At 42.5% G+C, this 27295-nt stretch overlaps 6 protein-coding genes and 1 long non-coding RNA gene across 8 annotated transcripts; 1 reads left to right on the top strand and 6 right to left on the bottom strand.

The window, feature by feature from the left end:
• LOC8077182 lies at window positions 1051-3461 on the bottom strand. The gene is made up of 6 exons (XM_002451579.2): window positions 3166-3461; window positions 2869-2967; window positions 2569-2639; window positions 2161-2266; window positions 1572-1704; window positions 1051-1458 (listed from the first exon to the last, which is right to left on the bottom strand). The coding sequence occupies exons 2-6, from the start codon at window positions 2943-2945 to the stop codon at window positions 1324-1326; spliced, it is 522 nt and encodes a 173-aa protein (XP_002451624.1). The 5' UTR covers window positions 2946-2967; window positions 3166-3461; the 3' UTR covers window positions 1051-1323.
• Window positions 3786-8550, bottom strand: LOC8077181 (tubulin-folding cofactor E). Its single transcript, XM_002451578.2, has 15 exons — window positions 8184-8550; window positions 7825-7995; window positions 7630-7676; window positions 7282-7428; window positions 7117-7191; window positions 6822-6931; window positions 6590-6717; window positions 6374-6435; window positions 6170-6277; window positions 6046-6080; window positions 5702-5770; window positions 4851-4942; window positions 4686-4762; window positions 4347-4424; window positions 3786-4228 (listed from the first exon to the last, which is right to left on the bottom strand). Exons 1-15 carry the CDS (start codon window positions 8488-8490, stop codon window positions 4130-4132), a joined length of 1605 nt encoding a protein of 534 aa, XP_002451623.1. The 5' UTR covers window positions 8491-8550; the 3' UTR covers window positions 3786-4129.
• On the bottom strand, window positions 11365-12297 carry LOC8077180 (RING-H2 finger protein ATL80). Its single transcript, XM_002451577.2, has one exon. It carries the CDS (start codon window positions 12295-12297, stop codon window positions 11530-11532), a length of 768 nt encoding a protein of 255 aa, XP_002451622.1. The 3' UTR covers window positions 11365-11529.
• LOC8077179 (chlorophyll a-b binding protein 1B-21, chloroplastic) lies at window positions 14142-15371 on the bottom strand. The gene is made up of 2 exons (XM_002451576.2): window positions 15092-15371; window positions 14142-14966 (listed from the first exon to the last, which is right to left on the bottom strand). Exons 1-2 carry the CDS (start codon window positions 15283-15285, stop codon window positions 14423-14425), a joined length of 738 nt encoding a protein of 245 aa, XP_002451621.1. The 5' UTR covers window positions 15286-15371; the 3' UTR covers window positions 14142-14422.
• Window positions 17337-17814, bottom strand: LOC110435158 (defensin-like protein). Its single transcript, XM_021460605.1, has 2 exons — window positions 17730-17814; window positions 17337-17580 (listed from the first exon to the last, which is right to left on the bottom strand). Exons 1-2 carry the CDS (start codon window positions 17797-17799, stop codon window positions 17345-17347), a joined length of 306 nt encoding a protein of 101 aa, XP_021316280.1. The 5' UTR covers window positions 17800-17814; the 3' UTR covers window positions 17337-17344.
• LOC110435159 lies at window positions 17492-18048 on the top strand. The gene is made up of 2 exons (XR_002452835.1): window positions 17492-17582; window positions 17740-18048. It is a non-coding gene; the product is annotated as an uncharacterized LOC110435159 (long non-coding RNA).
• LOC8077178 lies at window positions 20966-23200 on the bottom strand. 2 transcript variants are annotated; one of them, XM_021460251.1, is made up of 4 exons: window positions 22864-23199; window positions 22087-22277; window positions 21868-21985; window positions 20966-21795 (listed from the first exon to the last, which is right to left on the bottom strand). In XM_021460251.1, exons 2-4 carry the CDS (start codon window positions 22179-22181, stop codon window positions 21172-21174), a joined length of 837 nt encoding a protein of 278 aa, XP_021315926.1. In that variant the 5' UTR covers window positions 22182-22277; window positions 22864-23199; the 3' UTR covers window positions 20966-21171. The 2 variants fall into 2 exon arrangements, with proteins under 2 accessions (XP_021315926.1, XP_002451620.1); XM_002451575.2 differs by having other exon boundaries at window positions 21868-22277; window positions 22864-23200.

The raw sequence follows: 27295 nt of genomic DNA, 5'->3' as shown, positions 1-27295 counted from the left end.
TATCTCCTCTCTGTGTACTCTATTTTGGTGGAGTAGAGGGTAGAACCTTGTTTCAATATCTAAAAAAAATATCTTCTCTGTTTCTTTATCTCTATCATCTCTCTCTCTATATATACACTTTGTCAACTACTCCCTGGAAGTAGAAAATAATTTCCCTTCTCTTTATATAATATATATCACTTTATGCTATTTATATGCACTGCAGGGATCACGAATAAATCTTATACTTCTATAAAGCTAAACCCCACTACATATTTCTCTCAAAATGCAAGCTGTCCACCTAAGCAACCCACTATCACACATAATTAAAATCCAATAGGCCATGCAATTGCAGTGTTCACGTCAGCAAGTATTATATTTATCTCAACATGCAAGCTGTTCAACTAAGCAATGCACTATTACACACAACTAAAATCCACTAGTCATATAATTGTAATGTCCACGTCAACAAGACATATAAGTATTTTGTTTGTTCACGTCATCATACCATGTAATCCACCGCATTCCCGCAGCAATGCACAGGGTATTTTCTTAGTTTTAGTGAATTGTGTGGCATGTTGACATGATAGATGACCGGCTTGCTAATGTAGATAACTTGCATAAATAGATATGTGTTATAACTACATGCGCTAGTGGCCTGCTGACATAGATGGCATGCATGCAAGATTGACTTTTAGTGGGGTTTAGAATTATAAGAGATATAGATTTCTATATTATTTTTAATGAACTAAAATGAGCACTTTAAATAACTTAAATGTGTATTCATGAATATAACATACTCCATTCCAAATTATAAGATATTTTGGTTTTTCTATATATATAGTTTTTACAATGCACTTAGACATACACTATGTCTAGGTATATAATAAAAGCAATATATATAAGTTAAAACATCTTATAATTTGAAACAAAGAGAGTACATTTTAATAGGATTCTTAAGCAATAGGTTACCTGGCCACTGAAAACATATGATTTAAATTTCAAACAGCTGCCTCTGAATTCCTACACGCATGTACAGTGCCCACCGAAAATTTAGCTGAACACAGCCCATGCCGTACAATGGGAAGGCCGGCACAGTGGTCCGTGCCCTTTGTACTTCGTAGCTTTATTTGAAGACTGTAAATAAATTCATAAATACACATCCCACTATATGATTATCAAGTCAGCATACAGAATTACAGAGGACACATGCCTCTCAAGTCGTATTTATTCGCCAGTGCCTGGGATGGCCGAGCAACATGATGCTGGAACCCATCTCAACCCGACGGCATCACAAAGAATTTGGTGTACACAATTTCAGGAGCATTCAGCATGCCACACTAGCTACACCGCCTTGATTGGGGTCCTGGGGCTCGAAGGAATGCCGCCAAACCTGTTGACCAGAACCTTGAAACAAGGGAACGAAATAACGTATAGCACGGCCAGTACAAATGGTGCAGCAACGAGCCAACCCAGCATCTGTTGTCGACAATAGCAGTAGTCTTATGTCAATGTCGCAGCGAAGCAAGAGTAAAATAGTGCTCCTATCCTATGAATAAGCAGAACTAATTGCGGAAAGGCTGTTCACTAACCGCACGGACGATGCTCAGTAGCACATCCTTTGAGGCATGACCAGTGAGGACATTCTTCAATGCGTCGGCCGTCAAGGCGAAGTGGCCACTGCCAGTGATGGTTTCCCCCAAGCGCAAGAAAGGGATGATCAAGCTGCAGAAAAAGGGATAAGCAATTAGCAGAGCCAAACATATTGAAACCAGAAAGAAAGAATTTGGTGAACTGGAAACTCATCAGGTAGCTTCAAATGAATTGAAAACATGATGGATTAGAAGCCTACACCACTGATGTTTAGTTTGGTCATTCATGTGAAAAGCATGTCTCAGTTGAATTGTAAAGCAGAATGAAGCAGATCATTGGCACAGGGCAGAATTTGATGATATATTCAGTTAAGACTCAATAGAGCCTGCAAAATCGTCACACCCATAATCATGGCAATAATAACTGATATCAGCAGTGTGACATGCACATACAATTATTGAAGATTGTTTCTTGAAGCAGCCACTAGCATACTACTACAAGCGTGGTCTATGCAATGACCTCAGAGATTTGAGACCTTCATAGCCAATCAGGTATGGCTTTGGCCACAGGAGATTTGACTGTGCATACCTTAGCTCAATTGGAGTGGCGGCCAAATTTAGAACCATAACAGTAACAGCATTGCAACGACTTCCCAACATTGCTACAGCAACAGCGCCAAGAATAACAGTGGTCCCTGGAATCACAAAATGCTTCAAGGATAAGTGATGATGCTTTGAGGAACATATGGCTGGATCGCCAATTCATATAATTGTTACTGTTACTCATTACACAGCTACATAGATATAATGCAGGATTGGTGATTAAGCATGACTACCGTTGAAATTTGAGAAGCTTTTAGACTCAATTTAATCTATGCCGTACTTATAGGTTGCCAGAGCAAAAAAAAAGGGGGGTTTTCTTTTTGAGAAAAGATGGGTCATGCTTTAGATGCATGATAAGAACACAATGAAGTGCATATGCTAGGGAGCTCCTTACCACATATTGGAAAGATCCCAATCGTGACACCAAGGGCAGCAGAGAAGGCCAGTTCCTTGGGTTCTGCTCCCCTGCACGCCATTTCAACAGAAGGTTGTCAACAACCTCAAGAGTCAAGATGCAGATGGAGAAGACATGCGTGCAAAGAACCAAGGTACTGCCAAGCGGAATGCCAAAATCTTGGTTTGAAATGCTCGTCCGTAGGACGCATTAGCTATTTATTATTATTACTGAAATGAAGCGATTAGGCTGAAGAAGTGCAGTGCAGCAGATGGGGAAAGAGTGAGGGTCCCTCCCTACCTTCTGATGACCTGCAGCACGGGATCAAAAATCTTGGCCTGGAGCCATGCGCCAGTCCTGGTGAGAAGAGAGCCCATTCAATTAAGCCCGGGGCATCCCCTGGTGGTACCGGAGTTGATTGAAGGGAGCAGTGGCAGGGCGCGGAGCAGTACAGGACAGTAGGACATGGGTATACACATGCACAAACAATAATTTTTGCACAGAATTCTTAGTTTAGTAGGCATAATAATACACTTGTAAAATCGTCTCAGATCCGAATACAAATAGCAGGAAGGGAGGAGAAGGGGGTGCGCATACCTGGTGGAGTGGCGGGTGCTCGTCGCCGGCGAAGACCTGGGCACCTAGCTTACGGCGTCAGCGGCGGACGCCACAGTTGTCGAACAGGAGAAGAAAAAGGAGAGCAGAGGTGAACGCAGTCCGGGGACCTTGGGTGCTCGTGCGCCGACGAGGAACGGGCCGGAGATGGAAGGACGAGAGGGCCGGAATGGAGGAGGTCGCCCAGGAACCTGGATCTGGCGGGCCTCCGTCGTGACAAGCAAAAGTTGCGGGCAAAGCAACGTCAGGTGGAGTGCAAATCGTTGAATCCTGCAGCTGCAGGAAAAGTTTTTAATAAAAAAAACAGATTAAAAAAAGGGTTTTGGACTTTTGACACCGGCCATCTTTGCTTGACAATGACAACCAACGGGTGACACGTCTAACTTTACAATCAGTGTTTGTACGATAGCGACTTTGTATTGTTCATCAGTGGTTTCGAAATTTTTTTCTAATTATTAAGCAACAGTTATTGAGAAGATTTTTTGACAATAGTTATTGAGAAGATTACTTCTGAAACACGGAGACTGGACTTACCTCGTTGTCGACAAATACATTGGTTAGCATTAATACATTGGTTAGCATTAAAAGTAGTAAGTCAGACCTTGCAAAGCTAAAGATTTGAAACTAAATAGCAAGTTCCGGTTTCATATCAAGGAACCTTACAAATTGAGCATCACAAAAGACATAGGCTTACCCATCCCTTCATTACCATTGGCGAAGGGAGAAAAAACTTGTCAAAAACAAATAACCGTTGTCAAAATATTGTTACAGTGCTGATCCATTTTGTAGCCCAAACACACAACAATATTCATCAAATGCACATTTCCACAGAGAGAAATATACAGGACATGGACAACGAAGAGCATCATCAGCTCTCTTCTCTTCAAAGACTAATAACAGCTGTAGTTTGAGTCATATAGTTGCCGACGTCTCTGAAGACGACTGGCTAGCTCTCTTCGTCCACAACAATGGTTGTGCCCGAGCCAATTCCAAGCTCCATCAGAGAGGCCGTGTCCTCCTCCAGAAGTTGTGGTAGAGGGCATCGCTGTTCCAGTAAATGCAGCAGTCATCATACACGACTTAATGCATGAAAGGTACAGGACCAGATCTTTTCGATAGGTATATGAGACAATAATCGTGCACGACGCAGTTACAATTCATACCTCTTCTTCGACAAACAGTCTCACGTTTATGTCCTTCAGTTTAAAGAAGCTTTCGCACAAAGATTTCAACTTCCCTACCTGTAACAGATAGGAGTCTAAACGTTATTTCATCTAGATACATGGAAGAAACAAGTAAAGGTCTTTGAATTACTAGGCACCAGAACTTTTACTGGTTACCAGCAGTCAAATTAACATATCAATTATTGCTAAGAGATAGCTCGAATAAAAATCAGCAAATCATGTCCCACCATCATTGCACTGAAATATACTAGGACCTCCCAAGAGAACGCAAACCACCAGATAAATAAGGATAGCTATGTAGTACCAACAACTACTCACAGTTGTTGTAGGAGGCAGTTTCTTTGTCAGTGGTTGCTTTTCACCCATTGATGCCCCCACACATTTCAATGTAACACCTGCATGCAGCATACAAAAACAACCATTTCTTTGAGGTGGCCCATCAACTGTGTAAATCTTATCAAGATTAAAGTTCAAGATCAGTACTTATAAGACCAGAAGCCATCTTTTGTGGCCCCGATGTGCTTGAAGTTGGCTTCTCATCTTCAATACCATGAAAGGACTTCAGTTCAGCAAATCTGCATCAAGTTTTTTTTTCTACATGTATAAGTATCATTAACAATCTTATCACTAGTGATGCAACTATCAAGTACATCTCAGAAGTAATTATTCTGCATTGCATATCCCATAGGTATTCATGCCAGCTGCAGTTCTCGTGGTTAGAGATAATCACTGCATAAGCATGATACACAGCATCATTGATGTTGATTCCATTGAATATTGAATGAATGTGTTATGTCGTGGCTAATGATGGTCTTCAGCGCAATAACTGAACTTGATCATTTATGAAACAGATTAGGGATGGCAAAAACACACCAAACATTGAAGGCAAAAGAAACATATATCCTCAGTTTTCGACTTTTCGGTTCAGCTGTAGTTTCTTGCAACATAACTGATGAAGAAAGCTAGGCCGATACCACTTCAACATGAAGGCCCAAGGCCCATTTTTTGCAAGTTTTTCCTTTCTTAATGAAATGACACACAGCTCTCCTGTGTTGTTCGAGAAAGAAATCGGTGGAAACCAAGAATTTCCACTGAACTATTGTTGTCTTATAAATTTCAGAAACCAAAATTTATTTGCTTTGTTTTTCGAGTGTCAGGAGCCAAAATTTCCAAAAGATAAATTAACCAAACCAAAAAAAACTGAATGCCCACCCGGTCACCCCTAAAAAGAATTATATCACAAAATCAATGGACTGTTTCTTCTCTGGATCATGGTGTGTCAGCATATACAATTTAAAAACCTAATAAGAATGAGATAAATGTCACAAACTTACCTAGGATGCAGCCGTTTGATCTCTTCTAGGTCATTTGATTCTATTTTTCCCATAACAAGGCGGACATATCTACAATGACATTGCTTGTATCAGCATTGCAGTGACTTCAAGAAAGGCAATTGAAGGGTCTTTTTTATTTTTAAAAAAATGCCCGAAAGAATGTAGTAGCACTTCCTCAGAGAACCAGAAGAAAACTGTGCAGTTCAGATAGGGGGAAAACATTTTTAAATTTCCATTAATATTAATACAGATCTGATATCCTAAATGACTAGCCATACCACAAAGAAACCTCATATGGTCATATACTAGTTGGAATGATTTACAGATACAAAGGATCAACTGACCGTATTTCAGATTCCCTCCGTTCACGTGGGCTTATCTAGACATGGCAAGAAGGATTAAGGATGTCATACATCTGTACAACATATTGTACATTCTAAAAAAAACATCAAGGGAATTGGCATAAACCTCACTGCCATTTAGTATTCCAACTTTCCCAAGTCGAGCAACAAGCACAAAACGAGGAGCACCACCCTTGGCAGGATCAGCTATAGGATTATCAGAAAGCCTGACATCCTTCAAAAAAATAGAGATCAGTATGGTCATACCAATGTATTATAGATCAGCAACAAGATTCCAAAAAACGTGTGTAATTCACTGAAACTAGCTCACCCTTAAACTTGGGAACAGGTTAAGTGAATCCACTGAAGAGAAGTCGTCTATGTCATTAGATCCTGGTGAACTTAAAAAAATCAATATTAGCACTTCCATTTGAAAAGCAGGAAGCACTTGTGCAATACTAAAGTTAAACAGAATCATGCTCGAATCTTGGGTTCTTTATATGGCAAAGGCAACAAAAAACTACCCCCGCTGACAGAAGGCATATACCTAACAAAAGAACTTGCAAATTTTCAAATGGCACAGCAGCTGTATCATCAAGAGGTCCATCTGGTGAAAGATTAGATGGATACTTCACATGCTTTAACCTGTTTTTGTTCAAATGGAGTTGTTCCAAACTGGAGAAACAAGGGAGAGAGATGATAAATATTCACAGTACACAAATCAAATGCAGAAGTATCAATCAAATTAAGGATGGAAACATGGTTATTTCCATCTTTACCTTCTTAAGTAAGAAAGTTTCACAATTTCATCCCATGAATCAATGTGATTATCTTCTAAATTTAGGAGCCACAGTGTATTGAAACCTTGTACAAACTTTCCATCTGGGGTCTAGATAAGAAAGCGAGATACAGTTAGATGTACAAAAAATCATAATTTGTAATGTTGATGTACACCTTGATGAAGCAAGAAAAACATGCACTCGAAATATTGGGAAGAATGATCCAAAAACAACTAGATGTGTTCTCTAATATATGGATGCACATGGAAGCTGCGGTATAAGAAGAAACACTAACCATGATCATATTGAGCCTGTTTGACATCAGGTGGAGTTCACTGATACATGAAAGGGAAATTTTAATCTTTTCAACCTGTTACAAAGAAGTTAAAATGAGCTCACAGTGTGATTGGCAATGACTAACAAACAAGAAAAACTTCAAAGTGACAGCAATTGGGTATACCAGTTCCCATGTTACACCACAGTTGTTGAGAACAAGAATTCTGATATTCTCGAGCATTGGAGTTTCTACAACATCACTCTCCATGGTATTGTTTGTCAAATTAAGAACTTCCAGGGATGCCAGTGCTTGACAAAGAGATGATATATCCTGAGAGGCAACCAAAATGTTCAGACACACAGCAAACAAACAAATAAACAAACAGCTAAACAAAGATGGTCAGGGGATATGCTGCAAACATTTGGTAGTACCACCAACACAGTTTCTCTGTTGCTTTGATGTTATATAAAGCCACACCAATTGTAAGTAGAGCAATTGAAATAACAAGAATCGTTCTGTGGGAATTCTTACTTGCCACTGTGAGAATAGATTTCCAGTTAAGTCAAGAAGTCTGAGATCTGGAACATGCAAAACAGCTGTCAGAACAAATGGAAACCTAGGCTTTCATAAGTCCCTGAAGAAACAAATTGTAGCAGAACCATCTGCGCCAATTGCTACGCACATTATGGCTTATTTGCAATAAAAACAACATAAGGCAGTATTTACTTGGAACCAAACTCTTTAGTTCATTTGGCGCTCCAATTGAGCTCACTCCCATGTACGAAACGGATGCACTGGTCAACTCATTGAAGTTGTTGAGCTTCTGCTGAACTTTGTCTGTGCCAACAAATTCAACCGAGACACGCTTCTGGCTTGTCGAGAAGACATACATCTCATCTGAACACAGTTCAGCAGAGCATGTAATCAGGGTCATTACGAAGGAAACTCAACAAATTGCGATGATGTTTGCACAAATATTTCTACTCCTTTGCTGAAAGAAAGTGAGCATCGCCGGATCAAAGGAAATGTGAAGGCAGCAAATTCAAGGAGCCGTCGGTGGGCACGCACTGCACTAAGCCACTAACCCTGCTCCTCCTTGGTGAAGTCCTGAACGCGGTAGCGTAGGCGGAGCGCGTCCGGGAGCGAGATCCCTCCGCTGAGCGCGGTGGGGCGCGCGAAGGAGGCCGAGCACTCTCCCGCGGCGACAAAGTATCGGCGGCCGGCGAGCGAGCCGTCGTGCCGGCCGCCGGCGCCATCGTCCCAGTCGACGCCTACCCAGTCTCCGGCGTGGCCCTCTACGGGGCCCAGGTAGCGCACCGTGCCTACGCGGCGAGGGTCGCCGGCGGCGTGCACGCGCTGGCCCAGGCGGAGGTCGACGGCGGCGCTGGACATGACTGGACGCCTGGACGGTGGTGGGCAACTGGGCTTTTTTTTCAGAAACGGCAACTGGGCATCTGGCCGTCGGTGATTGGTGAGAGGCGTGATGGCTGATGAGTGATAGAAGCCCATTGGCTTGGCCCAACTGTGCTTGTTCGGCCCAAACTAATACTCAATCCATCCTAAATTATGAAACGTTTGACTTTTTGACATCAAGTTTGATCATTCATCTTATTTAAAAATTTACGTAAAATATCACTTCTTTTGTCATGTGTCATGGTTTGGTTTATTAATAAACTTTTTAGAAAATAATGTAAATTTATATTTATACAAATTTTTTGAATAAGACAAATGGTCAAATTTAGAGTAAAAAAAGTTAAGCGTCTTAAAATTTAGGATAAAGGGATAGTAGATTTGAACTATAAAGCAAGAGCTAACTTAAAAATATATTACACCACACGTTTGCTTGTATAGTTGTAGTTGGAAGACTAAAATATCTGTCAGAAGTAAAGATAAGATAGTATACATAATTTAATTAATTATATATAAACATATTGTTTGAATTTGTGTATAAATGTGATGGAATCATGTATGAAATATATTGAAAACTACGTATGAATTTTTAAATAAATAAATAAGGTTCCTTTCTGGATAATTTTTCTGTCGGTGTGAATGTTATTCTTAGGCCAGTCTCAATGGCCCGTTTCAATGCACTGTTTCCAAAACAAATCTGCTGACAGAGCATCAATAAAACGAACAATGAAACAACCTCCACAATGCATGAGTTTCACCTTGATGTTTTCTAGGCTGGACAAAGCATTTAATTACTGCAAAATGATTGGATCACATGCAAGATGGTGAAACGATTTAGTCCTCAGTGGGGATTCATCCTGTTTCACCGCGTGGGAAACAACGCCAGCAGAGTTTCACCATGGTGAAACTACTTGCTTCTCTCTCCTCTTCGTTTCATGCAAAAAAGTGCAGTTTTGCTGACATGGCGCTCTAATAAATGTGCATGACATCCTGGTGAAACCCCCACTGAGACTGACCTTATTGACGACAACAATAAAAATAGTGCTGTATTTTTTTCACAGTTCAGAACTGAGACATACCTTTTTCCATATAACTATTCAAATGCATTTTCGTATCATTTTCGTACGACAGGGATAGAAATCCAAATCTGATGGCCCAGGATTTTTCTGACAGAAAAGAATCGATGAGAGAATTGTTTCTATCAATGCTCCATGAGGCAAACTTTATTTTCCTATCATTTTAGGTATATCCGTTATTTCGTTCCTGTCTATGAAACCAATTGGAAAATTAATTTTCCAAGTTTTCTTACGGTAGTTTGTATTGCCTCAACGTTTTAGCACCAACGTGGAATCCTGCTTTTACAGTAGTGTTTGTAGGTTCCTTAGGACCTGTTCGGTTGACCAGGAACGGTCACCTGCAACGATTCCTAGCTAGAATAATTGTCTAATATGTATAACTTTGATTAACGGGAATAATTCCTGAGCTCATTCCACTCTAACTGAATAAGCCCTTTAGCGACATGATCATTCCCGCCTGATTAATGACTGATCTTGGAGAAACAAGAATCGAAGTCTATTTCAGTGCGTCTTTCTTTTTTTCCCTAAGGGCAATTTCAATTCACTCAATGTGTTTTGGTGATTACTCTCTCTATCCTAGAATAAGTGTCACTATGGTATTTATGCTGGTTAAATTTTCTCAAGCTTGACTAGATTTATAAAAAAATATTAGTAACATTTGTATCTTTAAATAAGTTTTTATAAAAAATAGATTCAATGATCTATCTAATAATATTAATTATGTACTATAAATATTAATTTTTTCTTATATATATTTGATCAAATTTAAAAATATTTGATTCATCGAGAAGCGAGAGCGAGAGGGGGTAGAAAGGGCATGAGCATTAGTGGTGTGAGTTGATGGAGGGAGTTAAGGTGTTAATATGACTTTTACGTTGTTGGTTCCTAGAGAGAAATAAGAGAGAGAGTTGATGATGAAATTCATATCCCTTATGGTAGTGGGAGTTTCAAGCGAGAAACTATATGACTAGTCATGATATACGGTGAGGATGTATTTTTTATTAAGAGCACAATTTCCTCCTCCTCCTCCTCTCTCTCTCCTTAGGAATCAATTAGAGCATCTCCAACAGATTACTTATATCCATTCCCAATACAAAACATATATGCAATATAAGATATTGTGTTGCTCCAATAGATTACTCATCTTCACCCTCTCTCCCTCAATTGTAGGAGATCCATCATCTCTCTCCCATCCATTTAAAAAATATATTAGTAAACTGTTGAGGAGGAGAAGATATAGCTACACTACTAACAATTGGAGATCACATATATATAAACTTTTAGGAGATGTGGGATAAGTAATCTGTTAAAGATGCTCTTAGTTGGTCCTGTGAACTCCGTTTCTCTTTCCACCAAAACTTTCACTCCCACCAAACAAACAAAAGATTTCTAACTAAACTCATATTCCCTCTCCTTTCAATTACCTCCAACCAAACATGTGTCGTGTCACACGACACGAAAACATTGACACTTGCTCTTTTTCTCTTTTAATTAGTAGATTAGTGGTTACAAGAGTCTCAGATCCTTGGTTCAACTCTCCGTAGGAGCGAATTTTTTAGAATTTAACAATGCAACATTTCTATCCATAGCGAGACACATATAGTGACTTCATTAATTTCGAAGATTTGTCAGCCCAATCTCCAAAGATGCTCGTAGTGGTAGGGTTTGTGTGCGTGTGCGTGTGCGTATGTTGTGAGTATTTGTATTGTTCCGTGTAATCACAAAATAAAAACCTTTGAGCATTTCCTCCTTTTCTCTTTTATTTATTCTCACCAGCAGTGGTATATATGGGATACTCCGTAGGTAGAATACTACACTACATATACATTTATATCCTATACAAATTCCATCCAAATCATCTATATTACTAATTCACTATTCCTGACAAAGAAAAGAATAATAACAAGACAAAGCTACTCCTAGCATGTACCTCTGCCAATACACTCTACAGCTGCGCCTCCAGGTCCCTCTCCCCTTCGTCTATCAGCTCTTCCTGTGCTGTCCACGCCATCGACGTGGACGCCCTTGACGGGCCGCCTTCTTGGTCGTCCTTCCCGTCACAGCCCTCGCCGGACGATCTGACGACGACGTCCACCTCGGCGCGGCAGACCGGGCATGTCGAGCGCTCCCTTAGCCACACGTCGACGCAGCCCCGGTGGAAGACGTGCATGCATGACGGCAGCCGCCGCGCCGCGTCGCCGTCCGCCATTGCGCCCAGGCATACAGCACACTCAAGCTCCCGCTCCTCCTTCCCGTCGGCGGCGTCCTCCTTCCGCCGATACATGAACTCCGGCAGCGCGGCGATGGCGTCAGCATCCAGTCCCTTGGGCTGTTTCTTTTCCGCCGGTTCCGCCGCCGCGGCGGCGGTAGCCTGCTGGGCGGCAGCGTCGTCCCGGCTCGCGGACCGCCGGACGAGGTACCACCGGATGGCGCACAGGATGAGCAGGATGACGAGGAGGGAGCCGAAGCTGATGCCGAGGACGGTGATGTAGGAGGCTGTGTTGCAGCAGGCGTGTGTGCCGACAATGGCGGCGGCAGCGTCGTGACGCGAGGAGTAGTAGCTAGGCGCACCGACGGAGACCGCCGAGACCGTGAAGCAGGACTGGTCCGCGGGGAGGCAGCTCGCGGCGCCGGCGAGGGCCTGGACCGCCGCCGTGCCCGGTGCCGGAGCCGGAGGCAAAGAAGACGGCGAGGGCGGTTGCCGTGATGGCATTGCGGCAGGCACAGCGTGTGGGGTCAATAGAAGGAGGCGGTGCATGCGGGCGCATTTGGAGCTTTTGAAGGGTGTTGGTTGCATGCCATGGCGCATGGCTTGGTAGTGTAGGCGGTGCGAGGGAAGTGCGGGCAAGAGGCAAAGGCTCTTGGGGTGGGGAGGGAAGATACATTCACCGCCAAGGCAACAAACCCATTTGACAAGAATAGAATAGAGGTTGGTTCTGTAGAGTACCTACTACTACTAGTAGTCTCTTAATTTCTTTCTCCAATTTGTAATTTATTTTTGGTTTATTCTTTCTCCGCTTTCTATTTTTTTGGTTCGGTTATTGGTTTAATTTTACTTATTACAATTGTTCATCTAGGCTCTAGCATTTAGGAGCATTTATTTAGGTGCTGTTTAGATCATACCCAGGCCAGCAATTCTGACTTTCTGATGTCTGAAATCGGATGCCTCTAATTAAGCTATGCCTGGCCAGGCAATTTCCCCTGGTTAGGAATGTACAATGAACTCCAGAAAAAAAAAAGAAAGGAATGTCAGATGTTGGTTTCTAAAAAGGAATGTACAATGAACTCCAGAATATATATATATATATATATATATATATATATATATATATATACACACACACACTCTAGAAATTGAAGCTTGTGATTGCTATCATGCTAAGTACAGTGCATATATACTACCAATTTCCTTATCCTTAGAGTTAAAGTTATTATTTTTCAGATAATTCTTAGTCAATACTAGTATTGACTGGCAGTTTGTATCCTTCATTTCTGTTGAAGCTGCTAAACTCAGATATTTGTTCTTCACTGTCCGGTCTTCTAACCAAACTATTTCTATCCACTACCGGAATCCCAGCCTTTACCGAGTGCCGAAAGCTTTGCCTATATGTGTGATATCTGTGATATCTGTTATATATGTGTGATGTACAAATTATTTTGATTCATTGGAATGCAAAAAATAAAGAAAAATGGATCTGGAAAGTTGCTTTGCCGAGTGCAGCAACCAAGAAACTCGGTAAAGATGTAGGCTTTGCCTAGTGCAGGAGCAAAGACACTCGGCAAAGATGTAGACTTTGCCTAGTGCAAGAGCAAAGACACTCGGCAAAGATATAGGCTTTGCCTAGTGCAAGAGAAAATACACTCGGCAAAGAATTTCTGCAAAAAAAAGAATTATTTTCTTTGCCTAGTGCCTGAAAGAAGGACACTCGGCAAAGAATTTCTAGAAAAAAAAGAATTATTTTCTTTGCCTAGTGCCTGAAAGAAGGACACTCGGCAAAGAATTTCTGAAAAAAAAAGAATTATTTTCTTTGCCGAGTGTCTCGACGTGTTAGCACTCGGTAAAGTCTCCGTTAGCCGTTTGGTCTCCGTTCGTGTCGCTTTTTTTTGCCGAGGGTCACAACAGCACTCGGAAAATATTTTGCCGAGCGTTCGACGGAAAACACTCGGCAATGTTTTCTTTGCCGACATTTATTTTGCCGTCTTGACTTTGCCGAGTGTTACACTCGGCAAAGCCTTTGCCGAGTGTTTTATTGCCTTTGCCGTGTGTCTTCGGCACTAGGCAAAGTAGCTGAGTCCGGTAGTGATCCGACGCGCAAACATTTTGCATGATCGAGAAAAAAAAAGACATTTGTTCTTCGGCTGAAAAACTCTATTTTTTTTTTGAGAGAACTGGAGGGGCCTTGGCCCCTACAGGAATTTTATTAAAGGCAGGTAAGTTAAGTTACAACAAAAAGAAAGTGAGAGTTACAGCAAAGAGCGAAAGAGATCTAGGAGAAAAAAAAGAAACAAAAAAAAGGGTTTGCGGAAAGCAGAAACACAGATACTTTGTAGTTATCATTTGTCAAAGTTCTCGTATGAATTTTCTCCGTTTTAAGCTAAACTTCCCCTGGTTAATTAGTCTCGAAATAACCATGGGACTCAGCTAAACCAGTTTAGATTTGATACAAGACTACAAGAGTAGCCGCTACTTAATAATATAAGCTTTACATTACAAGGGGTTTTCCGGCGCAGGAAGTCGCCGTCGTCGTTGTACAGCTCCTGCACGCAGGCAGGCAGCAGGCAATGCCTAGTAATGGCAAGGCAATGACACACGTACAAAACATGCATCTGATCTGAGCTCAAGGGGAGATTGATCTGGGGATGATGATGTCGCCGATGTTGTTGTGCCACGGGTCGGCGAGGTGGGTCGCGAGGTTCTCCAGCGGGCCGGTGCCGGGGTACGCCGACTGCTGCACGCAGAAGCCGACGAACGCGAGCATGGCGAGGCGGCCGTTCTTGATCTCCTTGAGCTTGTACTCCTCGAACTTGGCGGGGTCCTTGGAGAATCCCAGCGGGTCGAAGGCGCCGCCGGGGTACTTCTTCTTCTCGGGGTCTTTCTCCATGGTGCGCTGGTGCTCCGCGAACGCGATGGCCACGAACTCGATCACCAGGATCGTCGGCAGCGACCCCCACGGCACCGGGTTCCCCAGGTACGTCGCCTGGCCGCCGGGGACGGCCGCCCACTCCTGCGCCTTCACCCAGTTGCCTAGCCCTAGAGCCTCCGGCACCAGGATCCCCGGCACCGCCAGCATCGCCCACCGGCAGTGGTACACCTCCGACTCCTTGAACCGCTCGAAGTTCTCCGGCACCGTCGCCAGACCAAGAGGGTCGAAGCCGAAGTCCCTGTAATCGTCAGAGAGAGAGAGAGCTAGAGAAATCAGAGCAGAGCACGCCGCCGGCCGCCGCGCCGCCGTTGTCAGACAGAGACAGAGACAGAGACTCAGCCGCTAGCTAGCTAGCTAGCTTACCCGGGCGAGGAGCCGTCGAGGTGGGCAGGGCGGGGCTGGCCGGGCATCCACTCGGCGGACATGGTGACGCGGCCGGAGGTGGTGGCGTTGGCGCAGAACGGCAGGCGGCTGGACCACCGGGACGACGGCGCCAGGAGGCTGGGCACGCCCACGGCGCTGCAGCTCCTCAGCCCGCTCGACGACGCCATGGCCATTGCTGGCTGCCTGCCTGCCTGCTTCCGATGAGAGGAGGGAGAGGAAGCTAGAGAACAAGTGGCGTTTGAGAGGCGAGAAGAATCTGAGGCTGCTATTAAGAGCAGGAGCGGCCGGAGACGAAGCGGGATGGGGGATATCCAAAACCTGCCCGCCATTGGCTGCAATATCCGGGTGCCGGCGCTCCATTGGGCCACGTAGGAATGGATATATCTCCGGCCAACCTACCCACGTGGCATGGCCCTTCAACGTCTTGCTGCCACTTTGGCAGAGCACTCATCGCCCTCTGGCCACCTATGCAAAGTAGTAATAAGTACGTTCATAGCATGCTTTTGCATCCATACTCTGATATACTGGCAGAAAGAATATTGAAACGAATGGCCCTCAAGATAGATCATATCAGAATTGGATATCGAAGGTGCATTAAAGTGCCGCTTTGAGAATACATCATCAAGGTTACGGACACAGATACTTAGGTCCTGTTTAGATTCAAGATCAAAAAAAATTGAATGTCACATCGGATGTATCAGAAGAATGTTGGGAGAGGTTTTTAGAAACTAATAAAAAAACAAATTACATAGCTCGTCTGGAAACTGCAAGACAAATCTATTAAGCATAATTAATATGTCATTAGCACATGTGGGTTACTGTAGCACTTAAGGCTAATAATGGACTAACTAGGCTTAAAAGATTCGTCTCGCGATTTTTTCAACCAAACTGTGTAATTAGTTTATTTTTTTATCTATATTTAATATTTCATGCATGTGTCCAAAGATTCGATGGGATGGATGAAAAATTTTTGGGTAGGAAACTAAACAAGGCCTATACATGCGGGAAGCGGTCCAGTCTAAAAATGTGGTGTAGGTTCAATGAAGCAATAAAACATCATTTTAGAGAGACATCTTCTATGACAAGTTGCTCATCTGCGACTCCTTTGTTGCCTGTCAGCAAATCATGCCTTCTCTTATTTGCTAAGCATTTCCAAGAGGCTCTCTACAAAGCTTTCTATCACAAAAATTTGAAAACAAACCAAAAAAAAATCAAGCTCCAACATGCTCTCCTAGGACATGCTTGGATGTTGTAGTTTTACAAAAATATGGTAACAAGAATTGCAGTTAATAAGCTAAAGATGTGCAAAATCATGATTTAGAAAAAGAGGTAATGAGTAGCATCAAATGCGAATTTTAGAAAACCAAAGTATCTTCCAAAATCAAACTACTTTTTCATCAATATTCTAAAAATACTTCACGTCAAAAACAGGGGTCTATAGTGGGATACCCATCATTTATTCCCCACAGGAGATGCTGTGATCCTTTTTGCAGTTAGAGCAACTCCAACACTACCCTACATGCACTTGGCAAATCCTAATTTTTGGCAAAACATGGAAAAAGCTCCTCCAACACTACCCTATATGCACTTGGCAAAATAGGATGCTTGGCAAAAAGAGGGCCAACTGGCTCAAATTTAGGAGCGTTGAGAGCGCTTGGCATCCTGCCTACGCGGTGGGACCCACACATTCAGCATGCACACATGCCTTAAATAGATTGCAACTTTTGCATAAAAGTTCCTCTGATTTTTTTAAGGAATCACAAGATAGTCCAAATTTGCCAAAAAAAAATAGCTAACTGTTGGAGAAGCCTCTTTTTTCACTTGGCATTTGAGCTTTACACTTGGCAAAATCCAAGATTTGCCAAGTGAAATTTAGGGTAGTGTTGGAGTTGCTCTTATCTCGGAGCAGCAACGAGCTGGGAAATGATGTCACATTCCTTCGTTCTAGCTCAAGAGAAAGTATCAAAATTCTGAACCGATGAAAGTTGTCACAAGTGTGGATGGATCTATCGAACAATAGCAGATCACATCCTCAACCCACTGAACGCTACACAGGACGTGATGAAATGCGCAAAGACAGAGAAACTAAGATGGCAACAATGCATTCTCATTTCTAATTTATTTATCTCGTTGGATCAGGCAGTGTAAATTCGTTCACAATCACACGGAATTGGTACACAAAAATTGATACCGATCGGCGGCGTCATTCTCAGCCTATCCTCCCCTGATCTACTACACCATATTTCCCCGGGACGACGTCGTCGTCGTCGCCGGCTCCGGCGGGCACGGCGAGGTGCACAAGCAGACACGGTGGTCCGGGTCGGCGACGTCCCTGAAGCAGTAGCCGGCCGTGTGCCCCTCGCGTCTGCACGTCGCGACGCAGAGGTCTCTGCTTTGGCAGTCGCCCTGGAACGCCGTGCTGCGGCTTATGGCGGAGCACTCATCGCCGGTTGCTGCGCCCTGGCCACCTGTAAGCACGCATCCAGCTCAAACCAAACATTTTTGCGCCCATTTTTCTTAATTTTCTATTGGTTTGAAGAAAATAGAAGTGCATTATATTCATAAATATCATCGCAAATGTAGAGATCTGTTCTGATCTGACCACGTAGGTACGTACCGATTGTCAGGAGTAGCAGCATGAAGATCAAGGAAACTAAAGTTGCCATCTTGCAGGGCTTCAACTCCATGGCTGCTGATAGATCGATATTTTGAGCTCAATTCTCAGAATTTGCAGATATCGTCGTCTAGAAGAACTGAAAAATTGTTGGGCGAGGTAGCTATTGGTACGGTTGAGGCTATTGTTGGTGCGTGGTATTTATATATATGCATCGATCAGAGAGGTGCTGCATGCGTGCTTGCATAGATAGGCAAGGTGGATCTTGATTGCCAGCCAAAATGGAAGTGCATTATATTTATATATCATGTTTCTATTTGCATCCATTGTCTCTGACGTTACCAAAAAAATTACTGGTAGAATGGCCCTGAAGATAGACCATGTTAGAGTTGGATATTGAAGGTATGCCATTTTGAGAACAAATCATCAAAGTTTCAGTGATGATTTGACTAGCTACTATATATATTACCAGAATTGTGTCTTGGTCATATATAGAAAAAAACATATCAACCACCGGGCTATGTGAAGGCTGTCAAAATACTTTCAATTAGATATAATTTTAAATGAACTTTATTACACTGGCTACCAGTGAGTCTATTTTTAAACACGGTAAAAATCGATTTTGGGGTGGTTTTCAAAACTGCTTCTACACCACCGATTGTAAGGTTCCCTAAAAAAAACCACCGATTGTAAGAATGGAGCAGGGCAGTTGACTAGATTTTATTTTTAAAATCACAAAATATTAAATCGTGCCAATTTTTTTGTTGTATGCATCTATTGCTAGTATTAGGCACTGTTTGGTTCCTCTTGCTAAATTTTAGCTAACTAAATTTTAGTCACTTTAGTAGTTAAAGTTCCTAACACATTGACTAAAAGAAGCTAAAATAGTTTAATTCCATTAGTCACCCAAAAGTAGCTAAAATAATTTTAGCTAGTTAAAATTTATCAAAGGGAACCAAACAGGCCCTAAATATGACATTTTTCACACAAGTAAGCCTCTAGAGATTGAAACCGCTAGCATCCATACCACCATACCACACGATCAATTGTAAATCGAATTCGTTTGTGAGATACAAAAATAACAAATTTAAAGCCAGAAAGTTGTCTATAGGATTTGTTAGAAATTTATTATTTTTATATCTCAAAAACGAATTTGAGTTTGGACAAGATATTTTACAAGGTTGTGTATCATCATATCATCTACATGTGTGATTTTTTTGGTGAATTTAGAGACTTTTGCTGTGGTTTGCATAGGTTTTCACGAAGGCTGTGGTTTCCACCAAATAAGTTCCCCTTAGTAAATGGCTTTTCAAGTGACTTACAACAAATGGAATTTTGAATGTTAGAGTGCACTACATTATAGGATGGAGAGAGTCTGGGTCAGTTGTTGCTTATATGATGTAAAGATGATCTTGGTGGTGGGTGGGAATGATATGATCGTCTTTGATGTACAGTTTACTGATATGTTGGTTGGGTATGCTATTTTGATCAATGTGTTGCAACTTAATATATGTAGTGCTTGAGACCTATGTGTGAACATTTTTCTTTGTGTTGAAGCTTAATATATGAATTGCTTAATATATTCGACCATATGTATGATCTATGGTGAATGTTCTATAGTTCACTACATCAGTTTTGTCCTCCAAAATTTATATCAGATTTTGAGTTATCAGAATCATATTTTTAGATGTTGGATTCTGAATTTGATAATTCAGACTTTATAAGTTCCAGACGGATATGGTTGTTCTGATATATGTTTTACAAGAATTGAAGTTTCCTCTATGGTGTATAGTATGTTCAAATTATGTGCGTTAGAAGCACTACTAGATTTTTGTCACCTGGTGTTTCCGGCACTCGAGTGCTACATGCTTCCAAAACAGCAGTAGATAGATAGGTTCTATTATTGTCCTAGTCCGGCATGCTGCTATGAACTGAAAAACATAATCTAACGAAAACACTCCTAATTAACATGGTGCATCTTTGCATGCCATGCATGCGTATGCTTCCGTTGCAAAATCCTACAGAGCACGCGCCGCTGGTGGTGGCTCGTCGTCGCGGCACTTGAGGCAGAGGCACTCGCCCTTGTTACATTCCCCGCCGGCGAAGCCACGGCCGGCCCCTACGCACTCATCGCGGCAGGTACGGAGGCCGCCGCTTCCACGGCAGGCGTTGGGATCCGACGCCGGGTACTCCATGCACCAGGCTTCCACACCAGCGTCTGCTCGATCAAACACTTGTATTTATATTTAACAAAAAGAAAAGAAAAGAAAAATGTTTGATGTGAAGCACAAAGTGCTTGCTACATATCTTTTTTTTGTTTGTTTACATGAGAAGGGTTATCATATTGGTAGTTTAGTATATGCATATATACGTATGTACCATGCATGTGTTCTCTACTTCATCAGTACGAGCTTTTACCATGAGACAGAAAGGCTACTGCAAGAAGTATTAGCAGGGCAGATGCAACGAGGGCTGTGGCCTTGCGAGCCATATGGCTTCAGATTGGGATTCGGGCGAGACACTTCTGAATTGGAGCTGTATGGCAGTGACAGTGAGTGCAGTAGTGTGGATTTATTGGATACTGAATGGGATGGATGTCTGCCGAGAGTGGCTGCTTTTATGCAATTATATATACGAAGAAGCCTTAAACCTGGCACGGTATTGAATTATTGATTGGGAATAATGTCCTTCTAGTTTTATTAGACAGTAAAATAGAAGCATTTTTATTCTAAAAAAATAGAAGCATTTACCGGCTTGTAAGATACAATTTCTATATGAGGATGGTTAAGGTCAGATTGATTGCTAATGAAGAATAACTAAAGTCCTGTTTGGATCTATTAACCACTAATAGTTGGCTAGCTTAACTCTAATAATAGATATCTAACTATTAGTTATTGTTAGTTGGTGTGACCCAACTAGTGAAATAGTAGTTAGTTGGTATTCAACTAACCATTAGCTACACTATTAGTGAGCCTCGTTTAGATCAAAAGGACATAATTATTATGAGCTAAGAGCAATTCCAATAACATCCCTCAAAATAGAGCCCTTACTTTTGTTCCAGGGTTCCTACTTTTGAGGGCCCTGTTTTGTAGATTGAACTCCAGAAAGAGCCCTCAAAATAGAGCCCTACTTCTAAAATCCATCTATTTTCTCACACACTATATGTATATGTATTTGATAATACCACACTATATAACAATTTAATTACACTGTAACTCTAAAGTGTCAATTTAAAAATATGAAAGGAAATCCAAATATTCCAATTTAATTCAAACACAAATTTGGTCAGAACTTGATGACATTTGATCACAACATAGTACATAACATCTTTGCAAATCAAATGACATAACCATCAAACATAAAGTCCAACAATACAACTAAACTTGCACCATTGAAGCGCCCACCAAAACATAACATGCATATCACAATGAAACATCTATCGAATTCAGCCTCCACCACTGTGTCCACCACTAGCTTCATGTCCTCCACTGCTGCCAACAAAAGCATTGTTGAAGGCAGCCTTCTTTTCAGCTGCAATTTGAGCCCTCATTGCTATCACATATGTTTTCTGGGAGGGCTCCAACATGTCAAGGTCACAAAACATAATCTTCTGTTCTTTCTCCCATAGCATCTTCTTCTCCTCATTTGCAACCTTGCGCTCTTCAAGTGATAACTTGCGCTCTTCAAGTGATAACTTGCGCTCTTCCATCATCTTGTTCTCCTGCCACCTATCATCTCTAATTTTCTCCTTCTCTGTAAGCCATTTTTCTAGCAACTCTGCAGGATTTGTTTGTTTCCCCCCTTTCTTCATCTTTTCCTTTGCTTGCTTCCTTTCCATACGCCTTCTACCATTAGGCATGGAAGAGTCAGGGGTTTGACTCTTTATACTCTCATCATCTTCCAAATCAAACACATCTGTTGTTGGTGGTGAGTTGCTTCTCCTAGGCCTCTTGTTGGTGGTAGGGGGCATGAACTTCTGGGAATGTCTAATCTTCAACCAACAATGAAGGAAAGAAAACCCCTTCTTCTTTGGATCATTGTTTGCATATGCATTCTGGGCCTCTAGCAACTGAAATCGAAGACATGTGTCATTACAAATTTTTAATAAATGATTTAATATCATAATAAAAACAATTCTTACATGTTCCTCATATGGCACTCCACTAGGATGACGACGCTCAACCTCCTCAAATAAGCCTTGAAATTTCTGACACTCCTTGTGAATTACCCCCCACCTATGCTCTAGAGAATTTTCATTCCTGTTAGATGCAAATGTTTTGTTGGCATGAAAGTTATCATGAATTCGCTTCCAATATGCCTTGCCAAGTTGCTCAGTTCCTGTGACAGGATGCAAACTTACATTCTCCCATGATTTACATAATTGGAGATCTTCCTCCTGAGAGTAGTTGGTAGTACGGATTTGCTTCCTCTTTGGTGCACTAGGTTGAGTACCATTTATCTCAGTACCAATTGGTAAAATTGCAATGTCATCAACCTCAATGTCCTCGGACATCACCAATGGCGAATTATCTCCCTGCGACATGTCTCAAACTGTGCAAAAGAAAGACAACACATATAATTGAGCTAGTCCAGTCCTTAACAGCAACCGGCAAGGGAACCAAAATGTAGTTAACTGAAGTCTGACGTCATACATCTAACTGAAGTTTGACGACGCAAGACAGGAGCACCATACTACTACCACTACTACAGCATCATATAACTGAAACTAGAAATAAAGAAATTAAAAACAATGGCAAATTTTGTTTTCCCAGCGAATTTAAGACGTACTACCTCCATTGATCAGAGACGGTAGCAACTAGTAATGGATAAAAAGAACAGAGAGACGGCGCAAAGAGCTTTGACGGCCTGCACTGCCGTGTGCAAAATTTTTCTTATTGCCATGCAAAAATTTTCTTATTGCCATGATGGAAGTAGCGCTATGGTGAGTAATCATCAGTAGCAAAATCCAAAGTGCAGGTAGCGTGGACGTGTTTGCTTCGAACGCCTACGCTCTGCTTGAGAACAAAATAAACAGACCCAGTCGGCTGGCGGAGGAACCTGCTGCCGCCGGCCTGATCTGGAGTTGTAGACAGTCCAACCAATCCAATGCATATCGAGGAGAAGCACAAGCACGTACCGCCGGTGGTGTTGGCGTGCTGCTGCTGCTGCCGAGCGTGCGGATGGGGATGGCGGTGCCGCTCGGAGCAGAGATGCTGCTGCTGCCGAGCGCGATGACGGAGGAAGGCGCCGGTCGCGAGCAGACCCAGGGGGGCACCCGGTAGGGGAAGCAGCCGGGGAGAGGGAAGAACCGGGCTGCGCCGGTCACATCCAGCGGATCCAGGCGGCGCCGTCCTCCTTCTAGCCGGCAGGAGGACGTGGACGGGGCTCGCGCGCGAGCCAGATGCAGCGGAGGGGACGGTCCGCGCGCGAAAAGGTGGAGGATGTGGGCGGGGCGTCGTCAGGGAGGAAGCAGCGTGAACGGGGGAAGGAAACGGCGGCGCGCGCCGCTTTCGATCGCGAGCGGGAAAGAAGCCCGCGCGACCAAATCAGCCAAAACGGATTTTTGAGGGCTTGCGCCAAGGATCCAATCCCTCAAAGTTTGGCCCCCTACTCTCACAAACGAGAGCCCCTAGATTACGGCCTTGTTTAGTTCACTTCAAAATCCAAAAAGTTTTCAAGATTATCTGTTATATTGAATCAAGCGGCACATATCGCGAGATTAATCTTTTAACCTTAGTTAGTCTATGATTGGACAATATTTATCACAAACAAACGAAAGTGCTACAGTAGCGAACTACAAAATTTTTTCACATCTAAACAAGGCCTACGATTTGAGCCCTCATTTCTATCCCCATCTCCCATCCATCTAGAATCCAGGCTATTTCAAGAAGGCAGTCATAGATGGCACAACAACGACAAGAGGGAAAGATGAACATACCAGAACTCCAAGGTGGCACATGAAGACGGCTTTTGGCTTTGGATTGGATATTTGGATGCCCTCAGATGTGGGGAATGAGGAGCGAGGAATGAACACCCTTATCCGTCACGGAGTAGATAGGAGACCGGTTGGAGAATGTTTTTTTTGCATTTTAACACTCAAAATGAGATGAGGGCTCGAATAGAATCTTGGTTGGAGTTGCCTTAAGAGGTGTAGAGGGATTTAGGAGCCCTCTCAAATTTGAGGGCTCTCATAACAACTTCCCTAATGTTTTTTCACATGTGCGTATGGAAAGGCTTTGGCATGCACACCCTAAGACAAAAAATTGTAGATGAACGCATCTGCTATCGCCGCCACTAAAGATGAAGCAAGTGGTGGCGTTAGGGTTCATGGTTGCAAGGGTCTCTACTCTCCACGCTTAGAAGGTCGTGCGGGGAGCTTGTCGGACCGCCGATGGTCATGCATGGTCGGGATGGTGGCGGGGGATGGAGTGGCGATGGCACCGGGCAGTTGGACATTGTCAATGACAAGATGTCCACTACAGAAGAAGAGGAGAAGGTTAGGATTAGCGTGGCGACGATGGATGGCAGTGGCGATGACGGCGACACTCGTGCTAGACCTAGAGGAGAAAAGGAGAAGCTTAGGATTAGCATGGTGGCGATGGATGGCAGTGACAATGGCGGCGATGCTGGTGCCAGGCCTAGATGAGAAACAACGAACACCGAAGAAGAAGAGGAGAAGCTTAAGATTAGCTTGGCCGCGTTGGATAGCAGTGTTAATAGCGGCGACGCTCGTGCCGGACCTAGAGAGGAGAAGCAAGCTAATTTTAATTATTACCTCATTATCTGTTGGGAAGGGGGGTGCACAACCATTAGTACAAACTAATGTCGATGTTATTTTTAATTAAAAGTGTGTTTTTTCTCCTTTGTATGGAAAATTGGATGTATGTGTCCCCACTCAACTACTATTTGGAACAATTTCCTTTTTAACGGTTCCCGAGTGGTTTATATGTTTCGAAAAAATACTCATCATCCATTTTTTTTCTTTATTTCATAATGTACCTATTTTATGAACTTGGCTAATATCTGATTACCCTGTTTGGACCTCATTTTCATAATGATTCCGGCATTCCATAGTGGCTATTGGCTTGGAATTGTGAGAATCTCTCCGCATGCTAATTTTCGAGTGGATAGCTGAATTTTAGAATCTGATTTTGGTCCCAATAAAAAAAAACTTCTCATTTTGGAACGATAATCTCTCATTGTCATTGCTCTTGCTAACTTAGTTCCATTTTACCTAAGGATCGGAGGACCTAATTAAATATGAACATATATATAATGTGGCTTCTCTTCTAATTCAGCTAGCTGGCATTAATGCCGGAATGCGGAATACACATCCACCCAACGCTTTATTATTATTATTATTATTATTATTATTATTATTATTATTATTATTATTATTATTATTATTATTATTATTATTATTATTATTATTATTATTATTATTATTATTATTATTATTATTATTATTATTATTATTATTATTATTATTATTATTATTATTATTATTATTATTATTATTATTATTATTATTATTATTATTATTATTATTGTTATTATTGTTGTTATTATTGTTGTTATTATTGTTATTATTATATGCATCCATTTCACTAAGTAAACAATCTAAACATAGACAAAAATTGATCACCTTGCAGATCAAACAATAATACGAAATGAATGAGAAATCAGGAAGAGACACCATCAACTGACGAAGAAACTGCGGATCCCAAGTGTAGTAGCTCACACTGCAGATGTATAACAAATAATAGGACTCGATCTAATAAGTATTTTTCCCCTGACCCTGATGGATTTGCCAGCTCCAAGCCTCCAACCGATCATATACATATCATCCGTCGGAGACCGAGACGACGACGAGGTGGCTCCGCCGGCCGGCCTAGACGCCTAGTGATGGCTTAGTTACGCCAGGGTGGTGGTGGTGGCGGCTAGGCAGTTGGTGCAGTAGCAGTTGCCGGGCCTGCCGTTGGGCAGCATGTCGCAGTACCCGCCGCGGTAGTGGTAGACGACGCACTGCGCCGCGCAGGCGGGGAGGCCGGGGGCACTGCGGCAGGCGTCCACGAGGTCCGGCACCCGAATCAGAGGGCAGTTTGCCTTCTCCGCCCGGACTACTCCATCAACGGTCACCGCCGCCGGGCCAGCACGGCGCGCTCCCGGCGGCGAGAATTCGATGGCGCCGTCGTCAGCTCGTGCACCACCAGCTGCTAATTAAATATATATGGAGCTGTATGTGTAAGTTCAGCTAGCGTAGCCGCCGCTCTGTCAGCTAACATATATGCATGCATGCAATGCATCGATCCATGCGATAATGCTTGGTTCGTACGCGTGCAACACTACTTACCGCCGGCGAAGAGCACCAAGACAAGTAGAGGGAGGAGCAACGCCGCCGCCGAGGTGCCGGAAGCCATGGCTACAACAGATAGCTAGCTAGTCTCTCTCTGAGCTGAGACCAACGATGCGTGCAAGAGAACTACTACTTGTGAGGTGAATGGTGATGGGGTATCGGGCCGTTGGTCTACGGAGACATTGATATATATGTATGAAAAAAAATATTTTCATATTATTTGTCACTGAAAAAATATTTATCATCTATTTGCCAGCGATGTAAATCTCGGTGCATTTCGAATTTAGCATAGCATTTATATGCACACAATGACACAATCGCGGTGGGATACTGAGGGGAGGTATGTAAAAATGATTTGTCCATGTGGTAAAGTTTATTTTGCTCCTAAGATATGATCTCACTCTCTCATTTGTTGGATTCGCATTGAGAAATGTGCAAACGCACGTCTCAATATGAAACTAGATTAAGATGTGTGTTTGCACACTTCTCAATGTGAATCCAGAAAAACTGTGTTCTTATCTATGCACACAACATGGCTGGTCACCGGAACAAAAGTCCGGGTGCACTCTGGCTAGCCCTCGAACTCGAAGGACACTACGCGGGCATGGTGTACAGATCGAAGACTACAAGCCTTTTCTTATGTAAAGGCTAATGCTTAACTAGCTAAAAATTAGCTCTGACTCATCTGAATAGGAGAGCTAGCTAACATGAGCTGATTAATCCGAATTCTAACTGGTCCATTATATGGTTGAAATGAGCTAATTGATCTAGAAAAAGACTTAAACATTCTTGTGTCCCAACGACCCCTTTCCACACCTCTAATGTGCATACCAAAGGGGAAAAGGGACTTTTACTAGAAATTCTACCATCTATATATTAGTTAATTGTGTCGAAACATATCTTAGTTAATTTTAACCAGCTAACAATTACCTATAACTATTATACAGCTAGAGGTAAGTTCTAGCTCATACAAACAAGGTCTATATGTGTGTATTACCTTATTATTAACAAAAAGGACACTATTCCCTCCGCTAAGAGCAACTCCAACAGATATGTTATCTAGGCTATTTTTACATTTTTAAAGCAAATATTAAATTCCAACAGGTGTGCTATCTGGTTTGCTACAATAGCAAGTTTGCTATTCCTAAACTTTCGTTTGTCATATATAGCATGTCGTCCTCACTAGCTATCCTATACAAAGGCTGTTGTGGAA

Source organism: Sorghum bicolor, chromosome 4 (genome assembly GCF_000003195.3).
Source record: "Sorghum bicolor cultivar BTx623 chromosome 4, Sorghum_bicolor_NCBIv3, whole genome shotgun sequence".
Lineage (NCBI taxonomy): Eukaryota > Viridiplantae > Streptophyta > Magnoliopsida > Poales > Poaceae > Sorghum > Sorghum bicolor.
This window is presented reverse-complemented; position numbering and strand designations above follow the sequence as displayed.

Excerpts from the sequence above, each read along its gene's own strand:
- LOC8077180 (XM_002451577.2), bottom strand. The coding sequence starts at position 12,297 with ATGCCATCACGGCAACCGCCCTCGCCGTCTTCTTTGCCTCCGGCTCCG.
- LOC110435158 (XM_021460605.1), bottom strand. The coding sequence starts at position 17,799 with ATGGAGTTGAAGCCCTGCAAGATGGCAACTTTAGTTTCCTTGATCTTC. Across the intron at positions 17,581-17,729 it reads GCTGCTACTCCTGACAATCG|GTGGCCAGGGCGCAGCAACC; the intron begins GTACGTACCTAC and ends GCGTGCTTACAG.
- LOC8077179 (XM_002451576.2), bottom strand. The coding sequence starts at position 15,285 with ATGGCCATGGCGTCGTCGAGCGGGCTGAGGAGCTGCAGCGCCGTGGGC. Across the intron at positions 14,967-15,091 it reads CTCGACGGCTCCTCGCCCGG|GGACTTCGGCTTCGACCCTC; the intron begins GTAAGCTAGCTA and ends TGACGATTACAG.
- LOC8077178 (XM_002451575.2), bottom strand. The coding sequence starts at position 22,269 with ATGTCGCAGGGAGATAATTCGCCATTGGTGATGTCCGAGGACATTGAG. Across the intron at positions 21,796-21,867 it reads GAGTGCCATATGAGGAACAT|TTGCTAGAGGCCCAGAATGC; the intron begins GTAAGAATTGTT and ends CTTCGATTTCAG.
- LOC8077181 (XM_002451578.2), bottom strand. The coding sequence starts at position 8,490 with ATGTCCAGCGCCGCCGTCGACCTCCGCCTGGGCCAGCGCGTGCACGCC. Across the intron at positions 7,996-8,183 it reads CTTCACCAAGGAGGAGCAGG|ATGAGATGTATGTCTTCTCG; the intron begins GTTAGTGGCTTA and ends AACTGTGTTCAG. Across the intron at positions 4,943-5,701 it reads ATCAAACGGCTGCATCCTAG|ATTTGCTGAACTGAAGTCCT; the intron begins GTAAGTTTGTGA and ends AACTTGATGCAG.
- LOC8077182 (XM_002451579.2), bottom strand. The coding sequence starts at position 2,945 with ATGGGCTCTCTTCTCACCAGGACTGGCGCATGGCTCCAGGCCAAGATT. Across the intron at positions 2,267-2,568 it reads TGGGATCTTTCCAATATGTG|GGACCACTGTTATTCTTGGC; the intron begins GTAAGGAGCTCC and ends TTGTGATTCCAG. Across the intron at positions 1,459-1,571 it reads TACTGAGCATCGTCCGTGCG|ATGCTGGGTTGGCTCGTTGC; the intron begins GTTAGTGAACAG and ends TGTCGACAACAG.